General features: G+C 45.0%; 3 protein-coding genes across 6 annotated transcripts in view; 2 read left to right on the top strand and 1 right to left on the bottom strand.

Moving 5' to 3' along the window:
- Positions 1 to 1166: 1166 nt before the first annotated feature.
- LOC122780210 (tomoregulin-1-like) lies at positions 1167 to 3026 on the top strand. Its single transcript, XM_044043105.1, has 4 exons — positions 1167 to 1351; positions 1423 to 1543; positions 1618 to 1779; positions 1989 to 3026. Exons 1-4 carry the CDS (start codon positions 1270 to 1272, stop codon positions 2071 to 2073), a joined length of 450 nt encoding a protein of 149 aa, XP_043899040.1. The 5' UTR covers positions 1167 to 1269; the 3' UTR covers positions 2074 to 3026.
- A 2290-nt stretch (positions 3027 to 5316) lies between these two features.
- On the top strand, positions 5317 to 10255 carry cavin4b (caveolae associated protein 4b). The gene is made up of 2 exons (XM_044043670.1): positions 5317 to 5863; positions 8289 to 10255. Exons 1-2 carry the CDS (start codon positions 5504 to 5506, stop codon positions 8850 to 8852), a joined length of 924 nt encoding a protein of 307 aa, XP_043899605.1. The 5' UTR covers positions 5317 to 5503; the 3' UTR covers positions 8853 to 10255.
- Positions 10256 to 10625: 370 nt separating this feature from the next.
- The window catches only part of dnah5l (dynein, axonemal, heavy chain 5 like), a 43990-nt gene continuing 28714 nt past the window's right edge, over positions 10626 to 25901 (bottom strand). For 3 of the 4 annotated variants that reach the window (XM_044044411.1, XM_044044420.1, XM_044044427.1), the window contains 30 exons: positions 25177 to 25406; positions 24940 to 25098; positions 24691 to 24847; positions 24469 to 24614; positions 24061 to 24195; positions 23471 to 23572; positions 23281 to 23394; positions 20582 to 20749; positions 20394 to 20498; positions 19840 to 19953; positions 19574 to 19750; positions 19296 to 19490; positions 18381 to 18536; positions 18123 to 18305; positions 17610 to 17780; positions 17276 to 17527; positions 16856 to 16982; positions 16658 to 16779; positions 16411 to 16560; positions 16149 to 16313; positions 15848 to 16065; positions 15713 to 15768; positions 15172 to 15293; positions 14938 to 15088; positions 14665 to 14864; positions 14036 to 14224; positions 11843 to 11975; positions 11570 to 11778; positions 11250 to 11462; positions 10626 to 11092 (listed from right to left, as the gene is read on the bottom strand). In XM_044044411.1, coding sequence (XP_043900346.1) covers positions 10865 to 11092; positions 11250 to 11462; positions 11570 to 11778; positions 11843 to 11975; positions 14036 to 14224; positions 14665 to 14864; positions 14938 to 15088; positions 15172 to 15293; positions 15713 to 15768; positions 15848 to 16065; positions 16149 to 16313; positions 16411 to 16560; positions 16658 to 16779; positions 16856 to 16982; positions 17276 to 17527; positions 17610 to 17780; positions 18123 to 18305; positions 18381 to 18536; positions 19296 to 19490; positions 19574 to 19750; positions 19840 to 19953; positions 20394 to 20498; positions 20582 to 20749; positions 23281 to 23394; positions 23471 to 23572; positions 24061 to 24195; positions 24469 to 24614; positions 24691 to 24847; positions 24940 to 25098; positions 25177 to 25406 — 4847 coding nt within the window. In that variant the 3' untranslated portion in view covers positions 10626 to 10864. Of the gene's footprint in view, positions 11093 to 11249; positions 11463 to 11569; positions 11779 to 11842; positions 11976 to 14035; positions 14225 to 14664; positions 14865 to 14937; positions 15089 to 15171; positions 15294 to 15634; positions 15769 to 15847; positions 16066 to 16148; positions 16314 to 16410; positions 16561 to 16657; positions 16780 to 16855; positions 16983 to 17275; positions 17528 to 17609; positions 17781 to 18122; positions 18306 to 18380; positions 18537 to 19295; positions 19491 to 19573; positions 19751 to 19839; positions 19954 to 20393; positions 20499 to 20581; positions 20750 to 23280; positions 23395 to 23470; positions 23573 to 24060; positions 24196 to 24468; positions 24615 to 24690; positions 24848 to 24939; positions 25099 to 25176; positions 25407 to 25901 lie in introns of those variants that run through there. The other variant, XM_044044436.1, reaches the window with a different exon arrangement.

Here is a 25901-nt window from a genome sequence, read left to right as displayed (position 1 = left end):
ATTCACTCTCACACTCACTCCTATGGTCAATTTAGAGTGTCCAATTTAATCCCCACATTGCATGTTTTTGGACTGTGGGAGGAAGCCGGAGTACCCGGAGAGAACCCACGCACACACGGGGAGAACATGAAAACTCCATGCAGAAAGGCCCTTGTTCCAACCGGAACCCGGGTCTTCTCTCTGCAAGGCGAGAGTGCTAACCACTAAACCTCCGTGTGGCCCCTCATAGTATAGTATGTCGTCCAAAATAAAAAAAGTCATAGTTTAGTATGTCGTCCAAAATGAGACAAAAAAGTCATAGTATGTCATCCAAAATGTCAACCAAAATTTGACAAAAAAGTCATAGTTTAGTATGTTGTCCAAAATGAGTCAAAAAGTCATAGTATAGTATGTCGTCCAAAATCTGTCAAAAAAGTCCAAAATAAGAAAAATTCATAGCTTAGTATGTTGTCCAAAATGAGACAAAAAAGTCAGTTTAGTATGTTGTCCAAAATCAAAAAAGTTATAGTTTAGTATGACATCCAAAATCAGTCAAAAAGTCATACCTTAGTATCTTGTCCAAAATGAGACAAGAAAGTCATAGTATGTCATCCAAAATCCAAAATGTCGTCCAAAATTTGACAAGAAAGTCATAGTTTAGTATGTCCTCCAAATTCAGTCAAAAAAGTCATAGTATAGTATGTTGTCCAAAATGAGTCAAAAAAGTCATGTGTGGGTAAGTATGTTATGGGTAGCCTGTGGCCAAGTGGAAAGGGAGCTTGACTTGTAACCGCAGGGTCGCCAGTTCAAATCCCCACCCGGTCAAAAAAAAGACCTGAGCAAGGTACCCAACCCCCAATGCTCCCCGGGCACTACTCAGTGTGGTAGCCCACTGCTCCTAATTCTAGGATGGGTGCAGAGGAATACTTTCCCTTTCTTTAGTCAAAAAAGTCATAGTTTAGTATGTCGTCCAAAATTTGACAAAAAAGTCCTGTGCCGTCCAAAATGAGTCAAAAAAGTCATAGTTTAGTTTGTCGTCCAAATTCAGTTAAAAAAGTCGTATGTCATCCAAAATGAGACAAAGAAATCATAGTTTAGTATGTCATCCAAAATGAGACAAAAAGTCAGTTTAGTATGTCAAGATTATAGTATGTCGTCCAAAATCAGACAAAAAAGTCATATTTTAGTTTGTCGTCCAAATTCAGTCAAAAAAGTCATAGTTTAGGATGTCGTCCAAATGTCCATCTTCGCTGTGACAGTTGGACATGTTGTTGTCTTTACGTTGTGTGAATGAGTGAAATGATCCCATGTTGTTGTTTTCTAGATAAAAACAGGAAAGACGACGGTGTGAAGACCAAACCCGACATCTATGGTAAACAAACAAACAAGTGTCAGTGTATCAGCCAATCAGAGACCAGAGATTTTCTTCTTCTGTTTGTGCAGCTGTGTCTAAGCCTGGAGAGGGCGAGGGGTTTGTGGAGAGGCCGACGCCCTGTCCTGATGACTATGCAAATTTCTGTGAACACGGAGAGTGTGAGATGAGACAAAACCTGGCAACCTGCAGGTAACCTGGCAACCTGTCTGTACTTCTGTGTGTGAGCGTGTACTTGTGTCACTGACTCTGTGTGTGTGTGTCAGGTGTGACTCAGCGTACGGCGGCTCTCAGTGTGATCAGCTGTTGGACTTTAACGTCCTCTACGTCGTCCCCAGTGGTCAGAAGCTGCATTACGTCCTCATCGCCGCCATCATCGGTGCCGTACAGATTGCCGTCATCGTGGCCGTGGTCATGTGCTTCACCAGGTATGGGCTCTGTCAGCTGACTCTCACCAACGCCATGGTAACAGAGACCTGGATAGACGTAAAGAAACGCTGAGTCAGCGTCATGATTGACAACAAATCATGAATCAACCATTTGTCTTAGTTTGTTTGAAAGTTTGTTTGAACGTTAAAGAAACAGTTCAGTCTTTTTAATCGTAATATACCCGTGTAATTCCTGTCGTGTCTTGCAGAAGGTGCAACAAGACGAAGCGTGGGCGGCGGCAGAAGCAGCACCTCGGTCACTTCCCGTCGGGGACGTCCTCCAGGATGATGTAGGGACTCTCTCATTCTCCCTTGTCCTCCTGTCTTTTCCCGTCCTCTCCACACAGACGGACTGTTTTTAAAGAATTCCACTTGTTTGTTTTTTTTGAAACTGGATCCTCTGAACACAAACTGTATTTATGGGACTGTAGCGGCCTGTGGGAGGCGCTCACGCTCGTGTTGTTTTTTTTAAATCCTGATTTTATGTGGTTTGAATCTTTCAGCTTGAAAAGTGAAATAGTTTTTCTGAATAAATAAATAAAGAGGGAAAATTTGTCATTTAAGGGAGTTTTTCAAACCACATGAATTCTTATTTTTGTGTTAAATTCATTTAAAATATACAGTTATTAATGAGATTTTTTACACTTGTTTTGTACTTTTCTTTATTTAATTGACTTTTCTGGTGTCAGTGGTTCTGGTTTTTGTCATCAGTGTGTTTTAAGGCCTTAATCCTCCAGGGGGCGCTTCATAATGAGAGGACAGGACCATCAGGGACCACTAGTGCCCTCTTGGCTTTGTCTGCTGCAGTGAACTCTTGTCAAACATGTTTTTTAATTCTGTTTTATTAATTTGCTGAATCTCACAGGGTTTTAAAAAATAACTTATGTGATTTAGTTAAGTTTGTTGACGATGAGACGCACCTGAAAACCAAAATGCTGTTTTTTCTACTGCTTATTATTAATAATAATAATGATGATAATAATAATAACGTGTACAGGTTGTTGTTAGAATGATTTGATTCCAGTGCTCGTTTTTTGACGATAATTTAAGGTTTTTTTTCTATCGATGGTACGACGTGTCGTGGTAGAAGTAGAAGAAGAAGCTTGGCTGTGTTTCCGGCGGACGTCACATGTGAAGCTGTCATGTGACGTCTGTGGGAACCTGCTGAAATGCTGCATGAAAACAGTGACGTTGGTGTTTAGACTGAGCTGAAGCTCCACTAGAATTAAACAATGATGATGTTTCAACTCTCCGTGTTTTTACGTTTATTTTAAACACTGAAACAAAAGACTTTGTCATAAAATCTACAATCTCTTTTAGATCATGATTTATCTCAAGTTTGTAAACCACTCACACCAAACCCCAAAGAGAAAATCAGTGATTTGCTGGTCCCCTGCTGCCTCGTGTGGTCACTTTGTGTCACTGAGAGAAGTGTAAATGAAATATTTCAAATGTCAAATTAACAAAATAAGACATTTGAATTTAGTGATGGAGGCAGCAGTGAATCAACACCTGCTGTGTGTGTGTGTGTGTGTGTGATGTTAAAATCAGTGATTTTCTCTGTGGGGTTTGGTGTGGGAGAGTGAGTGATTTGTAAAGTGTGTCTCACAGTGAGATACAGACGTGAACATGTGACGTACATGTAACGGTGACCTCAATCAAATTTTTAAAGTTGACCTTTTAGATGAAATAATATCACAAAGAAACCTCAGTTCATGGAAACAGGGACGACGTGCAGTTCCTCACACGGCCACTAGATGCTGCTCCAGTGAAAGTGAAACGGAAGAGACTCGCGTGCGGACAGAAGACTCCGCCCACCTTCAGTAAAGAGGAACGATGGCGTGCTGAATGGGGAGAGGCTAAATATAGTGATGACGGCAGGATAAAGACAAGCAACAGCTGCTGGGGAGTCCCCGTCCTCTGACTCCGCCCGCACACATACGTCCTCGGAATGTTTCAGGAGCGTCCACATGAGACAGAGTCAGCTGTGTCCACACACGTCCTTTATGTAAGACAGACATTTTAACATATTTGTGACCACGGAAAAAACTGAGGAGAGAAAAAGTTCTTACCGTTGTCCTTACCACCTCTGTGGACACACCTGTGGGCGTGTCTGACGTCTGGTGCTAGAAACGTTTTTCAGAATAAAATCTGCTGTTGGCTTTTTTTTTGCGTGGAACAAAACAAACAATATTTTCTGTCATTTAAAAAAAAACAAAACAGAAAAATAGAAAAATAAAACTCTGTAGTATGCCAGGCCTGTGGACAAACTCCTTTTTTTATTCTTTATTTAAATAATAAACAAAAAAGTCCTGCTGAGATTAAAAATCACCTGATGAAAACTGACTTTCATTTTTGTAAGCTCCTCCCACTCCCAGTTGTCCCTGAGTGTGGTGAGTTTTTGGGGCAATAAGTTTTGGAATTTTTGTGGGTAAAACGCTGCTACGATAAAAAACTTTATCGGATTCCTCACGACTCGTTTTCACGCAGACAACTTTTCTACATCTGTGGCAAATGTTGCTAACACTGATCGCCCACTTTGAAGCCTCAAGAATCATAATTTGACTCGACATTCTGACATTTTCTAACTGGCAGTCGCCCCCTAGTGGCCAATCAATAGATTTTTATTTCAATGTAAAAGTTAGACAGAAGCTTTAGCAAGTTTTTGTTTGATTTTAACAAGAAAGTTTGTAACAAAGGATTTTTATGAATCTGTCAGCAAACCCAGAGAAAATGTGAAATTTGTGTCTGCGTTGATTTTTTAACGTCTTCATTAGTTTAATTGTAATAAATGTGGCGTCCGCTGACTCTGAACGTGTCCGTATGCTAACGCTGCCGTTAATAATAAAATATCTTCACGTGTAAATCATAAAGTTTGAAACTGATTCTCATCAGATGTTTGGTTGTGAACATTCAAGAAAATCTCCTGCGACACATCGGTGTGTCGCGATCAATCAAAGAATCGCTGATTTCCCAGGGCGTTTGGTCCAAAAACAACAACGACCTTTGTTTTCAGACTCAAACCAAAGGCCGTGAGGACACGAGGGGATGCTGAAAAAGACCAAGTCTGTGGGGACAGGATTAAGACAGAAGATGTGAAAAGATGTGTGTGATGGACGGATGATCTCTCTCTCCTTATTATACCCTCATCTCCCAAAGAGGAGCAGGAGTCACTTTACCATTGCTGTATTTTTAGCAGCACAGAATCACAGAGACCTGGATCCATGTCACTCCTGATCCACTCCTCTCATTAACACGGACATTCCTGCCATCTCCGGTTCCAGGTTTTAAAATTGTCTGATTGGTGGGAAGTTCGTGGAAGTCGACTCAGATCAAGTTCAACACACAGAATTTTCCTCAAAGTTTGGTCCCGACATTTAAAAATGTGAGCGGGGATTAAACGTGGAAACTTTCCCTCTGAGTTTTACGTCCTCTCTCTTTTTAGCCTCCCCTATCTTCCCTCCCCCTCTGTGTCTGGCAGCAGGGTGGAGTCTCTCAGTGGATCTGACCAGTGTCAGGGTCCAGTGTCAGGGTCCACCTCAGTAGCAGAGGACTGATCAGGTCCTGCTGTTCCTTCCTCTTCTGGAACGTTCCGTCCTCTCGTCGTCTCTGGATCCTCAGATGCTTCCACTTTAACTCGACTCCGTTTCACGTTTTCTTCCACATTTAGAGATTTTTGGGTCCAGTTCTTCACGTCTGGACTTGTCTGGACTTCGCAGCCATCATGACAGACAAACCTGGGATGTCTCCGGGCGGGGACGATGCGGGCAGTATCATGGCGTTGCTGGAGCGCGTGGCGGGCCTCATGGACGGTGTCCAGGCCACGCAGCAGCGCATGGAGGAACATCAGCTGGAGCTGGAGAACACAGTGAAGACTATCCAGGCTGACGTCATCAAGCTGACCAACGAGCACGCAAACACCAGCTCCACAGTCGACCGGCTGCTGGAGAAGACGCGCAAGGTCAGCCGCCATATCAAGGACGTCAGGGTGCGCGTGGAGAACCAGAACGTTCGGGTGAAGAAGGTGGAGGCCACGCAGGGAGACCTACTGGCCAAGAACAAGTTCAGGGTCGTCATTTATCAGGTAAGAGTCTAGGTCTTCACGACTGTGGACCTTCTGAGTTCTGTGTTCTTCAGGAGGCGATTAAAGGTCATTCTTTAATCTGCAGAGAATCTCATACACATTCTGCTCCACATGTTCCAAACATTCCGTTTGATTGAAACGTGTTCTCCGACCTGGAGCTTCAACGTTTATGTTTTCCATGACCACAGGTTCTTTGGCTGCAAAAGGTCTGTATGCCGCATCGTGGACTCAGACAGACGACGACGTTTACAGATGCAAAGTATGATTCAGCGTTAAACCTGTAGCTTTGTGGCTAAAGAACGCACTTCTTCTGCTGTTCAAGACAAAGTTAAAATACACCAATGTAGTGAAATGCAGCTTCTAGACATTAGCTCTCATGTCTGTCACGATGGCAGGAGCATAAACACACAAGTCGGGGAGGGGCCAAATGGTGGCTAAATTCAAAATGGCCGACTTCCTGTTGGGTCAGGTTTGTGTAAATGTGTTCAGGGTCTGACTGGTCAATCTCCGGCAAAGTTACAGGGCACTTCCTGTTTCGTGGCGAATGGTTGCTTTGGCCACGCCTTTTTGCCTTTGATGTGTCTGGTACGCACTGTCACGTTTTTTATGTTGGTACGATAAACGCACAAATCACCAAGATGGACACCAAATTCAAAATGGCTGGCTTCCTGTTGAATCTGACTGTGACGCGTTTCCAATGAGTTTGGTGAACATTAACGTCTTTGGGCTGATATTTGATAAGTCATGACGGGGTGGAAGTGTGTGCTGGTTTCCATGGTAACCATGGTAACCACAGAAGTGACTGACACATTTTTATCTGAAGTGTCCTTTCTCTTCTTGCACAACAGGAAGTCGGCCATTTTGAATTTAACACTTTCAATTTTGCTATGATTTGTTTCTTTTTTCGTTGTCAACGTATAGTTGAGACACACACGAGAGACAGTGAGAGACAGTGAAAAAGTGAGAGACAGTGAGACACAGTGAGAGCATTGGTGTACTGATTTTAAGGTCTTTTTCTCCATGTTTTTTTAAGGTGATTTTTAAAGGAAACAGAGACAGATTGTCTGAGTTCAGAGGAACAAGTGAATGTGCTGAAGTGAGCAGCTGAGGGTTATTCTGAGTGTCCTCCACCATATCCTAATATAGTCTCTCTCTCCCTCTGTCTGTCTGTCTCTCTCTGTCTCTCTCACTCTGTCTGTCTGTCTGTCTCTCTCACTCTCGCTCTCTGTCTAGATCCAGAGTTCAGTTATAAAAATAAAGTTTAATGTTTCCAGTTATGGAACAGAGACGATGGACAGATGGGACAGACATTAGGAAAGATGTCGGGACAGATGTTAGGACAGATGGGACAGATGTTGGGACAGATAGGACAGACATTAGGACAGATGGGACAGATGTTGGGAAAGACGTTGGGACAGACATTTGGACAGATGTTGGGACAGACATTGGGACAGATGTTGTGACAGGACAGACGCTGGGACAGAAGTTGTGACAAATGTCGGGACAGACGTTGGGACAGAAGTTGTGACAAATGTCGGGACAGACGTGACAGATGTCGGGACAGACGTTGGGACAGAAGTTGTAACAGATGTTGAGACAGACGTTGGGACAGATGTGACAGATGTCGGGACAGGCGTTGGGACAGAGGGTAACAGTGACTCAGCGTTTGTGCAGGATCTGGGTCAGTATGAAGCTTCAGTGTAACGTGAGCCGTGATGATGTCACGGCTCAGATCCACAAACAGCTGCTGCTGCCATTTATTTCTGGAGGCGGGACCATGGTCACATGACCCACTTAAACCAGGGACCCATTTACCCTGGAGCTCAACAATCAAACTTCATATTCTATGTTGACTAAAAATAAAATGCTTTCTTTCTTTCTTTTTCTTTAACCGCTGACATCATGAAAAGGTAAAAACTTTTTGTTCATTCTTTAGTAAAAAAAAGTTCCTGAAGTAGATAATTTGTCAGAAGAGAAAAAAGGACAATGTTCATGTGTGTTTGACTGCATTGCAGGGGGCGCTACAGTCACTCTTCATGCTTCAAACTGTCAGGGAGACTTTGTCTGAAATGTCTTTGTCTGCAAGAAAAATAAAAACAAAGAGCTGAAAACAAAAATCATGACATCAGTGTTTGCTACTTTAGCATCTGAAGCAATAGAAACTCAGTCAGAAAGCAACAATAACAACTTTAACCTTTATCAGACAAGATAACCTTAGATAGCAATAACAAACTTTCACCTTAACTAAAGTAAAAAGTCAAAAGCCTAGATAGATACAATTGCAACCAATAAGAAAGACCTATTGAAGGGATACTTAAGCTTAGGTTAGTTTCAGTGGTCCTGTAGGATACCCAGAAAGTCCAAATGCACACTTCTACTGAAGCTGCAGCTACACTTGTGTTCACACTCTGTTTTCTGTTGTCAGGGCGACCAGGAGGTGAAGGCCGTTTCACCCAGCAACGAGTCAGCGGAACACAGCGGCAGAGGCGGAGCCGAGGTGGAGCCGGACAAGTTTGAGCTTCCTCCAGATTCAGATGAGGAGTACATGGTGGTGGAGGAGGCCGACTCCTCGTCCGCCGGCCGCATGAAGAAGTCCGGCCTAACACGCATCGAGAGCTTCAAAGCCACGTTCTCCAAGGAAAACATGAGCAAGACCCGAGAGAACCTGGGCACCAAGGTCAACAAGCTAGGTGGACGCATTGTGACAGCTGAGCGCCGCGAGAAGATCCGTCAGTCTGGCGAAAGGCTGAAGCAGTCGGGCGAGAGGCTGAAGGAGACCATCACCAAGAACGTGCCGGCCAAGCTCCAGCTGAAGAAGGAGAGGACTGTGGCCGAGGGTCAGGAAGGAGCCGAGGCCGCGGAGGGAGCGGCGCCCGTCCCCCCGCCCAAGGGACGCAAGGGCAGCCCGGACGCTGCCAAGATGGCTGCCGCCGAGGGCAAGGTGGAGGAGGCGGAGGTGCCGATGTACGACATGAAGCAGCTATCGTAAAAAAAAAAAAGCCATGACGCAGCCACAAGGTTTTCTTTGGACTACTGAGACCATGCAGAAAAGGGCCGGACTTAAGTTTGGAGGGCATCGCCACCGTGGCCACCATGTTGGCGCCGCATGGGTGCAGGCGAATGATAAAGTGTAACTTTATTTTGAAAGTTGTTGAAGGAAGTGAGCGAGAAAGGAGAAGATCCAGGCGGAGGTTTTTCATCTTCAGCTACACATGGACACAAATATGAAGAAGAAGAATAAGAATTATAATAATAAATATGAACGTGATTGTTTGGACTTTGATAAACACGGACTGTCTATTTTTCACGTTATCTGTTTATGACCACACTAACATGTAAACATTAGTTCCATGCACTTTAGATCAGGGTTAGCAAATAAAAGCAGATTATTAGATAATTTTTCTTCATCACATAAATTAACCAGTTAAACACCAGGTTTAATAAATAAATAAATAATACCTTTATGTTGAAACTTTTACTTGTGTTAGGTTGTAATGAGTCAGTGTTACATTGTAGTTCACATTCACACGGAACGTTAGCAGCCGCTTTAGCTGTTAGCAGCTACTGTAGTTGTTAGCAGCCACTGTAGCTGTCAGCAATTACTGTAGTTGTTAGCAGCTACTGTAGCTGTTAGCTGCCACTGTAGCTGTTAGCAATTGCTGTAGTTCTTAGCAGCTACTGTAGCTGTTAGCATTAACTGTAGCTGTAAGCAGCTACTGCAGTGGTTAGCAGCCACTGTAGCTGTTCGCAATTGCTGTAGTTCTTAGCAGCTACTGTAGCTGTTAGATGCTAACACCACAGCCTCTGGCTACAGCAGTAGTGAGCAGAATCACTACTTTATTACTCATGGTGGTGGCGCTCATCACAGGAGTGAGCAGAAGTGAACTGGCTGAAGAAGACGTTGACATTGATATAATGTTGGAGAAAAGAACGCAACATTAATTTTCTTACACAGATAACGTGATGTATCGTTAGAGGATCGTTTTGTAAGTACTGATTATCGCTGAGTCACTGTATTGTCCTGATTTTATCATTATTGTAGGACATGTTTCATGTATCGCATCGCAAGCATGTTGGTAAAAGGTTTGTAAAAACATATAAACCCTGTGTCATCAGAGGTAAAAACAGATACTAGTCATGTGACTTAAAGACATGACGATAATGGAACAGTTCCACCTAGTGGCCGGTGGATTTACTTAAAATGAATTTTGAAAGAATAAAAAGTAGTTTTGACGTGTGAGCACAGATCTGACAGCAGCATCATGTGACCTGTTGTTTATTCTACGTTTGTTTTGTAGCTTTGCTGCTGAGTGATGCATGACTGTAGTTTGTCAGTGAAAATATTAAAGCTGTTTTTGTCAAGTGGAGAAAATAAAGTTGACGTGAATCATTTCTGTCGTTAATTCACAAAAATGTGTCGTTCTTTCACTCTCCCACACCAAACCTCATAGAGAAAATCAGTGATTTATGCTGGCAGGGACACAGGAGCTGCTGGTCCTCTGCTGCCTCGTGTGGTCACTTTGTGTCACTGAGGTCAATCTGAACAAAAGATTTTCAAATGCAGAATGAACAAAATCAGACATTTGAACTTAGTGATGGAGGTAGCAGTGGATCAACAACTGTGTGTATGATGTTAAAATCACTGATTTTCTCTATGAGGTTTGGTGTGGGAGAGTGAGTGTGTGTGTGTGTGTGTTTGTGGGAGAGAGTGAGTGAGTTTATGAACTTCAGTCAGATGTTGTTGTTTTTTTTTCATTAAATAAAATTAAATTGAAATTCAAACAGAATCTGAATTGACATTTGTTTTGATTTGAGATTAAAATTCATGAAAGGAGATTCTCACGGATTAAGTGTTTGGGTGCACAAAGGTCAAAGGTCACTGTGGCTCCATAAAAATCTATAAAATAAAACCAAAGGTGTGTGAGCAGGAAGTTCGTTGGTGGGTGGGGCTTGTCACTGAGGTGTGATGTCATCACTCAGTGACTGACTGAGTGGGCGGGGTCACTTGCAGTCGCAGAGCAGGGCGGAGCCTCTGAGCGTCCAATGCTCGGGCGCCTGCTCGCTCCTCAGCTGCAGAGAGAAGACGTAGTTCAGGTCGGTGCGACGAGGCTTTTTATACACGGGACACGAGTACAGAGACAGCACCACTGCACCACTAGGTGGACGTTTAGTGGTCAGCAGGTTACTGACGGCGAAGACATGGACGACAGGAAGTGGAGTGAAGAGAACCTGAGGACACAGATTATTATTTTAGCTTTTACAATCTGATTCTTTTTAGTTTGTTTCATTGAAATGTTTATATTTAATTTCTCTTTTATTAACTATTTTTTTGTAGTGTGTAAATAAATAATTTCATGTATTAAAAGTAAAGATTGTCTTTATGAACCTTGGGCGGAGCCTCAGTGAGTTTAGCTCCTCGTCGGTCCCACCCCGCCCCATCCAGGAAGAGACCGTAGATATAAACCCCGCCCATATCCTCTGGGGGCGGGGCTGACACCTCCTCCCTCATCATCTTGGTAACGTTGTTGCTGAGTGTGACCGAGTCCAGAGCCCAACCTCTGCAACGAGCTGTTTCCTGGCGCATAGCGGTGAGGAATCCCTGTACACACGCACACACACACAGACACGCATGCATGCACAGACACACAGACAGTGAGTCCAACCCTCTTCTCTGACATGTGGGCGGAGCCTGTGGTGTGGACTCACCTGTGGGTTAAAGAATCCAGTGAGCCAGAACTGGTTTGGTCGCCCGGTGCTGATCCAGGTGCTGAGCTGCTGGTTCCGCTCCAGCAGTTCACTGAACCAGAACCCCAGCGTGGCCGACACCCAACTGAGGCGGAGCCACAGCCGAGGGATCCGAGCGTCGAACATGCAGTCGAGGGCGTCCCGCAGGTCCTCTGACATGATGATGGTCCCTGAGAGAGAGAGAGTGTGAGAGCGTGTGTGTGTGTGTGTGTGTGTCTGTGTGCAGTGACAGACCGTCGATGGCGAGGTTGAGGTCACTGAGCGTGCTCCGTACACTGCTGATGACTCGCTGCATGCGGTCCACTTCCTGTCGGAGGAAGATGTTCATCGGCTGGAGTGCACCCATCTTCTGCAGCTGACCTTTGACCTTTACAACACACACACACAAAAGCGATGATCTTCTTATCATGAACTTTGGAAAAGAGGGGAGAAGTTAGCTTAGCATTAGCTCCAGGAGAGCTATCATGATTATCACTCGTAGTGTGTAAAATAATAATAAATAATGCATTTTATTTATAATAAACAAACAGTAAACTGAAAATGAAGAGGAATTACACTGAGTAGACGGTTTAATAGTACATTACCACTAGATATAGTAGTAATAATAATCCATGCTATATGCTACATGCTATGTCTGCTGCAGATTGAAGACACTGGCTGTTTCTCAATACTCAAGTATCAAGTATGCATGTATTGTTCTGCTGTTTGAATGGTAGCTGGCGCCAAGTGCTGCAGCCTCATTACTGCCACCTACAGTGTTGATAAATAAAGATGAAATACTTTTAATAAATGCATATATATTGTTATTTTCACATTTTAAATATTTAACTTCATTAAAATATACAATACAAATAATACAATGTGGAAAATAGTAATATAAATATATTAAAGCATTGTAGAGTAGTACATATATATATATATATACTATATAAGTACTTGCTTACTTATATATATATACATACTACTCTATATATATATAACGTGTACAATTATATACTACTCTACATATCTAATATTTACATATTATATTTAAATACAGATACAATGACCAAGTGACTTTAATATAAATCTAAAATTCAAGTTAAAATAAATAAAACATTAATAATATACAAACTTTCAAACTGTCAGGTCAAAACGTTTCCATTAAAAACAAAATAACGGGAAAAAGAGTTGGGAGAGCAAATATCAGAAGAAGAATGGTATACCATGTGTAAATCGCAGTGCACGGCCACCAGCTCCAGGGTCTGGAAGGAATTCAATTGGAAAAACATTGCCAGATTTTTTATAACCCCCAAAATTAGGAAGGAAATGGCTTCCACACAGCAGCCGTGTTGGAGAATGTGTGGGCAGGTAAATGCAGATCACACACACATATTCTGGTCTTACCAAAAATTAAACGGGTACTGGGACCAAATATGGCAGAATCGGAAAAAAATTATGGGATACCAGATACCCAAAACTTGTAAAATCATGTATTTGGGATATTGGACACATGACATAGTACTAGAGGAAGACGAATATTTAGTTAAAGTACTTTTATCGGCAAGCAAAACAATCAATCACCAGACTGTGGCATTGAATGGAACCACCGACTGGGGAGCTGTGGGTGTGCACTGTTGAGGAAATATTTGTAATGGAGAGACTCACACACAGATTAAGACTACAGGAAACGCAATTTGATGAAAAATTGGAAAAATTGACTGATTACAGGAGGACAGAAGAGGACGCCACCACAGGACACTAAGACCATTATAATAACAAAGGGACAGACGATTGCTATAAATGTCTTGTTTTTTTAGTTGTTTTTTTACCCTGTGACTGTTGAAATTAATAAAAAATAAGTCATAAAAAAAATAAATAACACGTCAACAACAAATCTATGGATCACACCAAGCATCTAATGACAGCGACGTCTGAGCCAGCGAATCATTTCATCAGGACAGGCCAAGGTAACGCTGCTCTGTGCCGGGCACAGTTAGCGCCGAGTGTCCACAGAGGCGGAGCTTATCACCTCCAACAAACGTCACTGCCAAACTATAAATACGTCATATCTTCATACACAAACCACATGTTTGAATTCTAAATGACTCATTTCTTGCCTCAAATGATCTTAAAACTTTGTTCCAGGACACTGGAATCTGAAAGATTTATTTCAGATTTCTATTTCTATTATCTGCTGCTATGCTCCGCCGAAATGTATTCTGGGATACATGGCCATCCCAAGTACGCTTAAGTCACCTCTGATGCATACTTGGTAAAAATGGGCGGGGCAAGAACGCTTCCGGGTTTGAGAAGCGTCCTCGCTGTTCGCTTACTTGAGAATTGGAACAGCACTTGGACTGAGGCTGATGACGTTTTCACAAGTATGGGAGTATGCAAGTACGCACAAGTACACACAAGTATGGATATTGAGAAACAGCCACTGACCTCATGTGCTACATAGTCAGGTGGCAGCTTCTCCAGCATCTCATTGGCCAGCCTCTGCACACTGGCCTCCCTGGTCTCTCCAGCCCCTCCCCCGCTGTCCTTGGGCTGGATGTTGATGATGGTGCTCAGTGTCTCATTGGCCAGGTTTGTCTGATAGGTGATGTCAGCATTTGGGTGGAGCCCAAAAACCTGCAGAGGAAACAATGTAACATTCTGTTCTTTTTCACTCTCCCACACCAAACCTCATAGAGAAAATCAGTGATTTTAGCTGCAGGGTCACAGGAGCTGCTGGTCCTCTGCTGCCTCATGTGGTCACTTTGTGTCACTGAGGTCAATCTGAATGAAGGATTTTAAAAGCCAAAGTGACAAAATAAGACATCAGAACTTAGTGATGAGGCAGCAGTGAATCAACAACTCCTGTGTGTGTGATGTTAAAATCACTGATTTTCTCTATGAGGTTTGGTGTGGGAGAGTGAGTGGTTTACAAAAGTCTCACAGTGACATAAAGACGTGATCATGTGACATAGACGTCATAGACTGAAACTAATTAGTTGAGTCTTTGAGAGTGAGTCTGCCTGTCCGCAGCAGCAGGGGGCGCTCATGCAATATCCCTGTAAGTGATGACTGACCTCAGGTGAGTCGACCAGCGGCAGAGTGTCGATGTGCTGCAGGACGTCCAGCACCGTCTTGGCCTTGACGGGGACAGTGTAGCTCTTGTAGAAGCAGAAGGCGTCGCTGAACGTGTCCTCGCTGAACCACACACGAGTGAAGGTGTTGAGGAGACACTTGTCCAGGTCGTCTGTCACTCGGCCGCCATAAAGGACCTCACCTGGACATGAAGACTCACGGTCAGTTTGTCTCGGGGGACGTTTCTGGTGGACGGTGTTTCAGATTGTAAAGACCTAGCATGTAGCGGAGGCAGCTCCAGTTCACCCCTCTCTTTGAGTCCAGCTCGTCCAGGTGGTTCTGGACAAACAGCATGCTGGACGTGAAGTCCGCCTGGTTGAACTCGTACGGGATGTTCCAGCCGAGAGGCCCGAACTTACGGCGCTCCTGACAGGGGAGGACAAAGACGTGAAGGAGGAGGAGCGGAGACAGAAGAGCAGGGCAAAGTCCCGTGTGAGGCCGTGACTGACCTGGACGGTGGAGTGGAGGAAGGCCACAGCATACAGAAGAGGTCTCCACTGTGGACGACTGCTGATCTCCAACTGTTCCTGAGTCACGCTGTTGAACGTCCTCTTCAGACCTGCTTTCATTCCTGAGGGACACACGTCCATGAGAAGACAAGAAGAAAGTGAAGGGACGACATGTGGTTTTAATTTCACGCACAATGTCAACGGAGGATAAAGCCATGTGAAGACAAACCTGAAGACACGAGGTCACTCAATTTAAAATAAAACCACTAAGATTATTATGGTTTGTAATTTAAAATGTTCATGAACCTCCTGAAGACAAGAAATGTGTCTTCAAAATTATTTCATTTAAACACCCTTAAAAACACACTTAAAAACACATTTAAAATGCCCTTAAAAACACACTTAAAAACACACACACACACTTAAAACACCCTTAAACACAACACATGAATTGTGTGATTACAGCGTTTGACTTCCTGTTGCCTTCTGTGTGAATGAATAGAGTTAATGGATGATGAATGGATGAAAGTAAAGATGTTACCAAGTGGAGGCTCGTTGGTGAACTTGATGGACGACTGAAGGAAGGTGATGGGGAATCTACACACACAAACACACACACACACATTAATTCACATTAGTTCACAGCTTAGCCTGTAGAGGGCGTGTCCTCAGTTACCTGGGGTGAACGTCAGTCGTAAGCCACACCCTGAAATCCTTGTTCATCCTCTCTGTTGTTACCGTGGTGACCGTCCCCAGCAGCTCGTCCAGGAAGCCCAGTCCCAGGTGACAGTTCTGGAGGAGGAGCCAGCCTCCGTCCGTCATGCAGTTAGCCAATAGCTTGCGAGCATGAAACTCCTGGCCTTGGCCCATGGAGATGGGACAACAGGGCACTCCCTGCAGGCACAGAGCAGGCATGTTCATGTGTTCATGTGTGCATGGATGGATAGATTTTTTTTTTGTTATTGTGGTTCTCTCACTTTGCTTTTGGCGAGTCTCTCGATGTTTTCTGTCGGGTCAGAACCCATGGACAGAAGACACACCATCGGTGTCCAACTGTCACTTTCTGTCCACATGGCGTCCAGATCCAGAACCAGACCTTCAGCGTACTGTTGTCCCAGAGAGTCTGCGATGTACTGCCGAGCCTGTCCAACACACACACACACACACTTGTTTTCTCCATTAGCATAGCAACATTTTTCTGTCTCCTGGACAGGACCTGGATCAGTTCAGGCCACAGACCTGAGCGATGGTCCGGTCAGGACACCAGCTCCGGATCAGCAGAAGCTTCCTGAAGGTGTCCATCTTTTCATCGTAGCCGTCGGGCAGCACTGCGTCCTCCGGTGACGGATCATCAAACCAGGTCTTCCAGGCTCGTTCACTCTGTCTCACCTGGACACATGGAGGACATGGAGGACATGCTGAGTGCAGATCTGTGTCTTTCTAGCTCTATGTTTGATGAAGATCTGAGGGGAGAAGATTATGAGACCTGGATCAGGATCTGACTGAATGACGGCAGGGCAGACAGTTGCACCAGGTTCAGCCACGTCTGGTCCAGGATCCAGCAAAGTGGTTTCGATTCTACAGAGTTCAGATCAAGAGAGGCTCCGCCTACACACACACACATGTCCGTCAAATGAGAGTAAAATGAGCAGAGGACCAGATGGAGACATGAGGAGGACGTGACCTTTGATGAAGGTGAGGACCTCAGTGTGTGAGATGTTTGCGGCCTGCAGGTCAATCTTCAGAGCCAGCAGCAGAGTGAACAGCAGCTTATGTTCTTCGTACAAACCTCGTGCCGTGTAACAGTAAACCTGAAGAAAACACGTACACGGTCTCCATGGTTACGTCTCGATTTAAACACATTACTCTGCCTAAAAGACTGAAGTTAGCATTCAAACACTTTCTGTTCTGGTGCTTTTCCACCACACAGTCCTGACGTGTTTTTTACTTCCTGCTCTGACAAGGTTCAGCTGAGCCGATACTAAAATGTGACGTCATCAGACTGAAGGTCACTGATTGGTCAGAGAGTGTCGTCTAAAATCTACGCACAGAGCCCTGTCGCGTGCCTGGACTATGTGGTGGAAAAGGGTCATTTGTGCAGAACCTGGAAGGTCAGGAATCTGATGATGTTGTTGATGCGTTTGCAGGTGACATGTGACTTGGTGGAGTTCTGCATGGACGAGTCAAAGAGTCCCAGGAACTGCCGCAGCGACGTCTGGTACATGACGTTTACCAGAGACATCTCCACAATCAAGAAGTAGAGGATACTCCCCCTGGTGGCCACCGGGCGGTACTCCTCCCTGGCCTGGTTGATCTTCACCTCCGTCTCTGCTGCGACCACTAGCTTCTCGCTTACCTGGAACAAGGACAATTCTGGGTTTTGTGAGAGACAGAGAAGAGGAGATAGTTTGAGACTCAGACCCAGACAGAACCAGCACCTCCTGAGCTGTGGCCTTGGTGACCCTCAGGACCTCGATCAGAGACTCATCTTCCACCAGTGACCCCTGCGTGCTGGTCAGCCTGAACAGCAGACTGTCCTCCAGCTCCTGCATCTTCCTCTTGTTAGACGTCACCTCCTCCAGAAGGTTCACACGGTCGGCTTCCAGCTCCTGCAGAGTCACAGGGGGCGGAGTCAGAGACAAACTATGTCTTACGTACTTATGGTCTGTTCACACTCGAGCACGGATACCTGAGCCCGACGGAGGCAAAACCCCAGAAATGATTGTCAGGTTTGGCCGGGTTTGGACAACAATCTGTCGGATTTCTCATTTTTCATTTCATTCCAACACCAGACTACATGAGGTTGAGTACAGCACAGAGTCTCCTCCCATTTTAAGGTAGTGCTAAACTATGCTGCAACAAACTAACCACAATATCTTCTAACTAACTAAGTGGACCATGTGGACCAACTAGACCACGTGGACCCTGTGGACCATGAGGACCATGAGGACCTGTTTCTCCAGCAGGATGACTCGTCCCAGCAGTTGGTCCTCCAGGCCTCGTTGGGTGACGGTGAAGTCGACCACAGACGTCCTGGCGCTGACCTCGGGACTGTACGCCGGGTTAGCGAGCTTGGTGGTGATGTAGAGCATGAAGCCCTTCATCACGTCCACTTCTTTGTCTCCTACCTTCACCTGCAGGACAAAGCCAGTTTGGTGGGTTACTGTGACTCTCTCAACTTTTCAAAATCTGTCTGGTGTCAGACTTACTTTATATGTGGATCCAGACTTGATGTAGTTCTTGTCCAGAATGTTGTCCAGAACCGGGTCCAGTTCCTCTCCTACATCCTCCAGCAGCAGCGGACGGCCCAGAGACAGACTGTCCTCCAGGTGGGAGCGGAAATATTTGTGGTTGAGAGACGTCACCTGAGACGCAGAAGACACCAAACATGTTGAGACACGAAGTGTTTTCACTGAATGTGACGCAAACTCTTCACCTGCTGAGATGAAAATCAACACCGGAACGTTTCCTCTACCGTCAGGAAATGGAAGACATTTAACGTACATGCACAACTGGAAGTGGGCGGGGCATGTGTTAATAATTAATAGCTGTGTCCCATTTAGGGTGCTGGAGACTCCTGGTCAACAGAGGACATGACTCTGGAGGACCCAGAAGACTGGCGCTGCAAAATCAGACTGCTCACATCACCAATCCTGCTCCTCCTCCTCCCACTCCTTCTTGTAAATTCTTTGCCAAAAGAACAACCAAAAAAAACCACTGCTGCCATCTTGATTATGTTGGGAATGATCTGCTACTGCTGGCGTGCACAGAATTCTGGGATATGGTTGGCTGCGAAGGGTCCAGCAGACATATTCTTTGCAGACGTGCTAATGTCGGCTGCATTCGAAGAAGACAACAAAATAAATCCACACTCCGGAGGATCCAGCCCCTTAAAGGGGACACAGCTAACGTCTCACTTTACTAGCTTAGCATTAGTTCCATCATTTTGCCCCATCCATCCATCTTCTAGCGCTTTATCCTCCACATTAGGGGCCCCAGGGTGTCACTGTGTCCAATTTGCCTAATCCCAAAATCTGCATGTCTTTGGACTGTGGGAGGAAACCGGGAGTAACAACTCTGTGAATCCACCATCAGAGGTTTTTTGAGGCCACTCTCGCCCTCACCTGCAGCTGCTGGTCTATCTCTCTGTTCTGGATCCAGGTCTTGCCCTGACCCTGGGGGTCGATCAGCAGCGGGTACCGCGACGCCTTTGTCACCACGATGCCGTTCTGGATGGACAGGTCGTCGCTGGGTAAGCCCTGCAGGTTCCACTCACTCACGGTGGCGTTGTCCACCAGCAGACCAATCACGTTCAAGTCCTGCAGGGACAGAACAGCAGTTTGACACATGACTCAGCACATTTTTCTTTCTTTTTTTAAAGTGTATTTAAGGTTAGTGTTACGGGACTGAAGGGGATGAGCTTCTCCTCCATCTCCTTCTTCCACTGCGTCAGCAGCAGACCGCGGTACTCCTGGTTAAAGGGGCCAGCGTACGACAGGAAGCCCGTGGATAGGAGGACATCGCCCACCAGGTGTGTGATTTGAGTGTGGAACGCGACGCTGCTGTTGGTCCAACGGACCTGGAACGTAAGGAGACCAAGAGAAAGATGAATGGGTGAAAAGAAGGTGACAGAGGATTGAGTGAATAGATGGAAGGATGAACGCTGACCTTCTCTCCTCCCAGCCCATCGATCAGAGCCGTGGCGTTGGCCATCTTGCGGCGACAGGCCTGGGCGTCATACTCCAGGTCCTGCTTCTCTTTCATGGCGGCGTCGTACAGCGCCTGACAGTTTACGTTGAACCAATGAATTATATATAAATAAGAACATGACTGGGTTTGTTTACTCCGCCATGTTGGCAGGAAAATGAACATCAGTGCTAAGAGTTCACTGTCACTTCTGCAGAGATCGAGCAAATCTATTGCAGAACCCGACAGAGTTGATATATCTGATCCTTACACTGCCACCTGGTGGCTTTCAGCAGTATGGAAACAACCGGAGCTGCAGTATTTTACGACGTCTTCAATGTCCTGATAAAGTTTCCCTCATTCTTACTTCAGAGAAAGTTTACACATCGCAAAGTAAAAGCATGTCAAATAAACACAATATTTGAATTAATGAGCCTCGTTAGCATCCACATTCAAGTTAAAGGGAAACTGTCAGCAGGTTTCTAGGTAAGGCAGTTGTTGTCATGGAGACATAAAACAATGATATGATCATTAACCTGCACAGCGTCCAGCTCCTGCTGTTTAGCGTCCAGTTGTTCCTGAGCTTTAGCAAGTTCAGCCTGAGCATCGACCAGACGAGCTTCCTGCAGAGCCAGGTTAGCCTGCGCACGCACACATACATACACACACACAGGTCATTGCTGTGGACACATGGTCCCTGTGAACACCTGACAGACCGGTGTACCTTCAGAGGCAGCACTTCCTTGTTGATTGTGTAGAAGTCGGCCATGGCCTGAGTCCAGGAGCACAGACCGGCCACGTTACCACACACTCTCTTAGCCGACTCCATGTTGTAGTCGTCCATGTTCAGGTACGGAGAGATGAGGTCCACCATCTCCTCTGTGATAGAGTCCTGCAGGAAAAGGAGACAGGATGTCCACCATGGTCACTGCTCAGTCCCACCACACCAAACCTCATAGAGAAAATTAGTGATTTTAGCTGTGGGGACACAGGAGCTGCTGGTCCTCTGCTGCCTCGTGTGGTCACTTTGTGTCACTTGAGAGTTGAATCTAAATGAAATATTTCAAACACTGAAGTGACAAAATAAGTAATTAGAACTTAGTGATGGAGGCAGCAGTGGATCAACAACTCCTGTGATGTTAAAAATTTTCTCCATGGACTTTGGTGTGGGAGAGTGAGTGGTTTACAAACATCAGTTTCCTGTGATATGGTATCAATATTAGGTGTGAGACGATACCACTTTTTTGAGTCCGATACCGATAGTAGTCCTAAAGTCCGGTTAATAGACAAGCTAAAATAGGTTAATACAGGCTAATAGACAGGCTAAAAGAGGCTTAAACAGGCCTTAAACAACTCCATCCTCTACACCCTGTTCACACATGACTGTGTCGCCTCCCATAAAGACAACATCATCCTGAAGTTTGCTGACGACACTGCAGTGATAGGATGCATCACTGCGGCGGACGAAGCGGCCTACAGGACGGAGGTGGACAGTCTGGTTTCTTGGTGCGAGGACAACAACCTCACCCTAAACACAGACAAGACGAAGGAGATGATAGTGGACATGAGGAAGGAGAGGAGACCTCACCAACCACTGTTTATCCGGGATCTTGAAGTGGAGCGGGTGAGCAGCTTTAAGTACCTCGGGGTCCACATCACTGAGGACTTCACATGGACCACCAACACAACACAGCTGCTCAAGATAGCACAGCAACGGTTGTATTTTCTGAGGAGGCTGAGGAAGTTTGGCATGTCGACAAAGATCCTCAGCAACTTCTACAGCTGTGTCGTGGAGAGCAGTCTGACCAACTGCATCAGCGCGTGGTACGGCAGCAAACGCCTGCAGAGAGTGGTAAAGACAGCTGAGAGGATCACCAGGTCCCCACTGCCCTCACTGCACAGCATCTACCAGCATCTCCACAGGAGAGCTGCCACCATCATCAAAGACAGCACCCACCCACAACATGGACTGTTTACACTCCTGCCCTCAGGACGGAGGTACAGGAGTGCCAAATGCAACCCGTCTAAAGAACTCTTTTTACCCCACTGCCATCAGAATCCTCAACAGCTGGACGGGACTACAATAATCCTGTCACCTGGTTACACTTTCACTTTAATCTGTTACCGTCACTTTAAAACCTGAAACATGTCACTTTAAATCTGTTAAATTGCACAACCAGTGTTCACTTTATGTACAGTTCTTATTTCTTGTTTATATGCATATGTTTACACTTATTTTATGCATATATGTTATGTTAGTTTTTTTGTAATATTCTTATTCCTTGTATGCATATGTTTACACTTATTTTATGCATATATGTTATTTTAGTTTCTTGTAATATTTATATTTTTCTTATGTATATTTATACTTTTTTTTACAAAAGCATCTCCTTTCTTTTCTACTTCATGCTGGTGTTTTGAGTGGACAGCAAAGTAAGAATTTCATTGTACAGGGAAACGTGTTTCTTTACTGTGCATATGACAATAAACACTTTGAATCTTGAATCTTGAGTATACAAGCTAAAATAGGCTTAAACAGACTAATAAACAAGCTACAAGAGGCTTAAAAAGACTAGTAAACAAGCTAAACGAGGCTACAGCAGGCTAATAAACAAGCTAAAACAGACTGAAAGAGACTAAAAAAGCACAAATAGGTTAAAATAAATTAGAAAGGTGATAGGAAGAGGCTAAAATAGGCTAACAGACAAACTCAATCAGGCTATTCAACAAGTTAAAAGAGGCTACAGTGGGCTAAAAAACAAGCTGAAACAGGACAAAAAAACAAAAATATGATCAAATAAATTAAAATAGGTGAAAGAATGCTAAAACAGGCGAAAAGAAAAGCTAATAGAGGCTAAATGATGCTTAGATCATGATAAATGCTTAAATGCTGAGAGAGGCCAAAAGTAGAAAGCAGCTGCTGATTTAAAGTGTAGTCTCTGCTGAGGATTCTATCAGCACTAATCGTCAACCACACACTGACAGTCAAAGCGTCTTTCAGCCGATTCATTGGTGAAAGGCACGATAAAAGCAGGAATAAGATGTTGAAAAACAAAACAGGATTTATGTTTGTGTGTGTTGTCAGTTCTGCTCTCATTCAAACGTTTAATGCCATGATCCATTTCATCTCTATTTTAGATGATACAATATAACCTGCTAACACCTGCTGATGGACACACGTGCGCACACACACACACACACGCGCGCATTACTCACACACACACACACACACACACACAGACTGAGAGGGAAACTCCCTTCTCATGTATCACACTGCAGATTATCACCTGCTTTTAAAACTGTCTTTGTGTGTGTGTGTGTGTGTGTGTGTGTGTGTGCTGGAAACATAGAGTTATGTGTTGACAGACGATGAACTCATTCATCATCATCATCCTCATCACAGTGAGGTGATGACGTCATCACCTTGTTGAAGTTGAGCAGCATACTGAGGAAAGCCGGGTTCTGCATCAGCTTCATGGCCTCGGCCCACGACGGTCTCACACACGGCTGCTCAGGGTCGGCCATCACAGGGTCAATCTGAGGACACCACGTTAAAGTGAGATTAAAGACAGAGAGAGAGACAGAGAGTGAGGAGCTATGTGTGACCACTGACCTTCCTCTGAAAAAGCAGCAACACCACGTCCATGATCCTCATGATTAGGTGAGGAGGTTTCTGAAGTTTCCTCACTGTGCCGATGTCTGCAGGCTTTATGGTCTACAGAGACACAGAGACAGAGACACAGAATCAGAGACAGAGAGACAGAGACACAGAGAGACAGACACAGAGAGACAGAGATAGAGAGACACAGACACAGAGAGACAGAGACACAGACACAAAGAGACAGAGATAGAGAGACACATACACAAAGAGACAGAGATAGAGAGACACATACACAGAGAGACAGAGAAAGACACAAAGAGACAGAGAGATGAACACAGAGAGACAGACACAGAGACAGACAAAGAGAGAGACACACAGACACAGATACACAGAGACAGAAAGACAGACAAATAGAGACACAGACAGACAGAGACAAAGAGACAGACAGACAGATAGACAGACACAGAGACACGGACACAGAGAGACAGACATAGAGACACAGAGAGACAGACACAGAGAGACAGAGACAAAGACACACAGAGCTTTTATTTTGAAGGTGAAGGTCATGTGACAGGACATGTGTATTCATGTGTGTGTGTGACCTGCAGTGCTGACTCAGCAGCCGCGAGCGCCGGCTTTGCTGCCTCCAGTTTAGACTCCGCAGCCTTTTTGTCCACCTCGATCTCATCGACGATGAGCTGAGCTTTGTCCTTTACCTTCTGCACCTGGTGCTTCACCTGCACACATACACACACACAAAAACCAATCCCAAACAGTCAAGAGGCTAAAATATGCAAAGAAAACCTGAAAGAGGTCAAAATAAGGTCGATGCAAACACTGACAGAGGCTAAAACAGGCTGGAAGAAGCCAAAAAGAAGGTAAATGATACTTAGAAATGCTGAGTGAGGTCAAAAGAAGGTAGCAGATGCTAAACAGACAGGCTAACAGAAGCTAACAGTGACTAAATTTCCTGGATGATAAAATCAGAGTCACGTCGTCACGTCTCAGACCTGTTCAGCAGCCTGAGCCTTCGCTGTGACCTCCTGCAGAACCTGATCCGCCCTCTTGGAGGCGATGGCGAGTTCCTGCTCCTTCACCACCAGTTCTTCAGAGAGCTGAGACACAGACTGCTCTGCCTCCATCAGTTTACAGAGACCTATAAACACACAAACACGACATGAACTCGGGGGGACAACGTCCGACTTCAAAGTTGCGATAAAACGCAGCTGTACCAGTCTTCATGCGCTGGGCCAGCATGCCCACATGTGCCATCTTCTCAGAGTAGATGATCTTGTAGCTGTTGATGAAGGACAGGTAGGATTTGGGCGTCACGAACGTCTGACGTCGGAAACGTTCAAAGTACTCGCCACACTTCTCTGCCACCAGGTCCTGAGGGGTCAGAGGTCATGTGATCGGCCTACTCAATGTGACGATCCCACACACACACACACACACACCTGGCCATGACTAGGGGGCGTTACCTGGAAGGTTCCCATGGTAATCTCCACACTCTGCTTCACGTCCTTCGAGCAGCAAAGTTCCTGATACTGGGACAGGAAGTGATGCGACACAGCGATCAGGGCGTCCCGAGGCCAGCGCTGGAACCAGTCCATGGTGCAGCCCGATATCAGGCCCGGGAACTGTTGATGTCAGAGGTCAGGGTTTACTGGTGAGACTAAGGTCAAAGGTCACAGGACGCCGTCATGTCCTTTACTCACCTTCAGAGAACGAGTGCGGAATTTTTCCCCGACAGGCGAGAAGCAGAGGACAACATGGAGGTTGCTCCGCATGCGTGACAGAAAGAAGTCATAGAGGTTCTCCGGGGTCGGAGGTCGATGCGGGTGCTGGCGCTTCATCGCGGGAATCAGATCCTGAGTGATGTCGTCCAACTCGTCGCGAGCAAACAGGTTTGAGACTTCACCGCTAGCCAGGACGCTGTTCATGTATTCTACAGAAGGGGAGGAGCCAGAAAAGACAATCAGAGACGGCCATGGATATTAATGACAAATGTTGAAGTGCAACAGTCACATTTAAAAACTGAGCTAAAGAGAAACTTATTAAAGTGGAACGACACTAAAAAAAAAAGAGAGGCTAAGCTAACTGGGCCAAAAATAAGAAAACAAAAGTACAACAGATTTATAATCATATGCATATCACCAGAGGCTACATGAGGCTAAAAGATGCACAAAGGGAGAAATATTGTTGAAAACAAGTTAGAAAATAGTTTAAAGCAGCTAAAGGAGGTTAACTGAGAGCTAAATGGGATCAAAGAAGCTTAAAAAAAGTGGGAACTGAAATAAGCTAATGGACACTAAAAGGCTAAAGATTGACAGAGCTGTTGAGACACTAAAACTAAGCTAACTGAGGCTAAAAGGGCTAAAGCATTTATTAAAATAGTAACACAAAAAAACATGACAATGTAAATGATGGATTAATGATTACA

This window comes from Solea senegalensis, linkage group LG1, assembly GCF_019176455.1.
Source record: "Solea senegalensis isolate Sse05_10M linkage group LG1, IFAPA_SoseM_1, whole genome shotgun sequence".
NCBI classification, from domain to species: Eukaryota; Metazoa; Chordata; class Actinopteri; order Pleuronectiformes; family Soleidae; genus Solea; species Solea senegalensis.
Note: the sequence above shows the minus strand (reverse complement) of the source record. Positions and strands in the feature narration are given on the sequence as shown.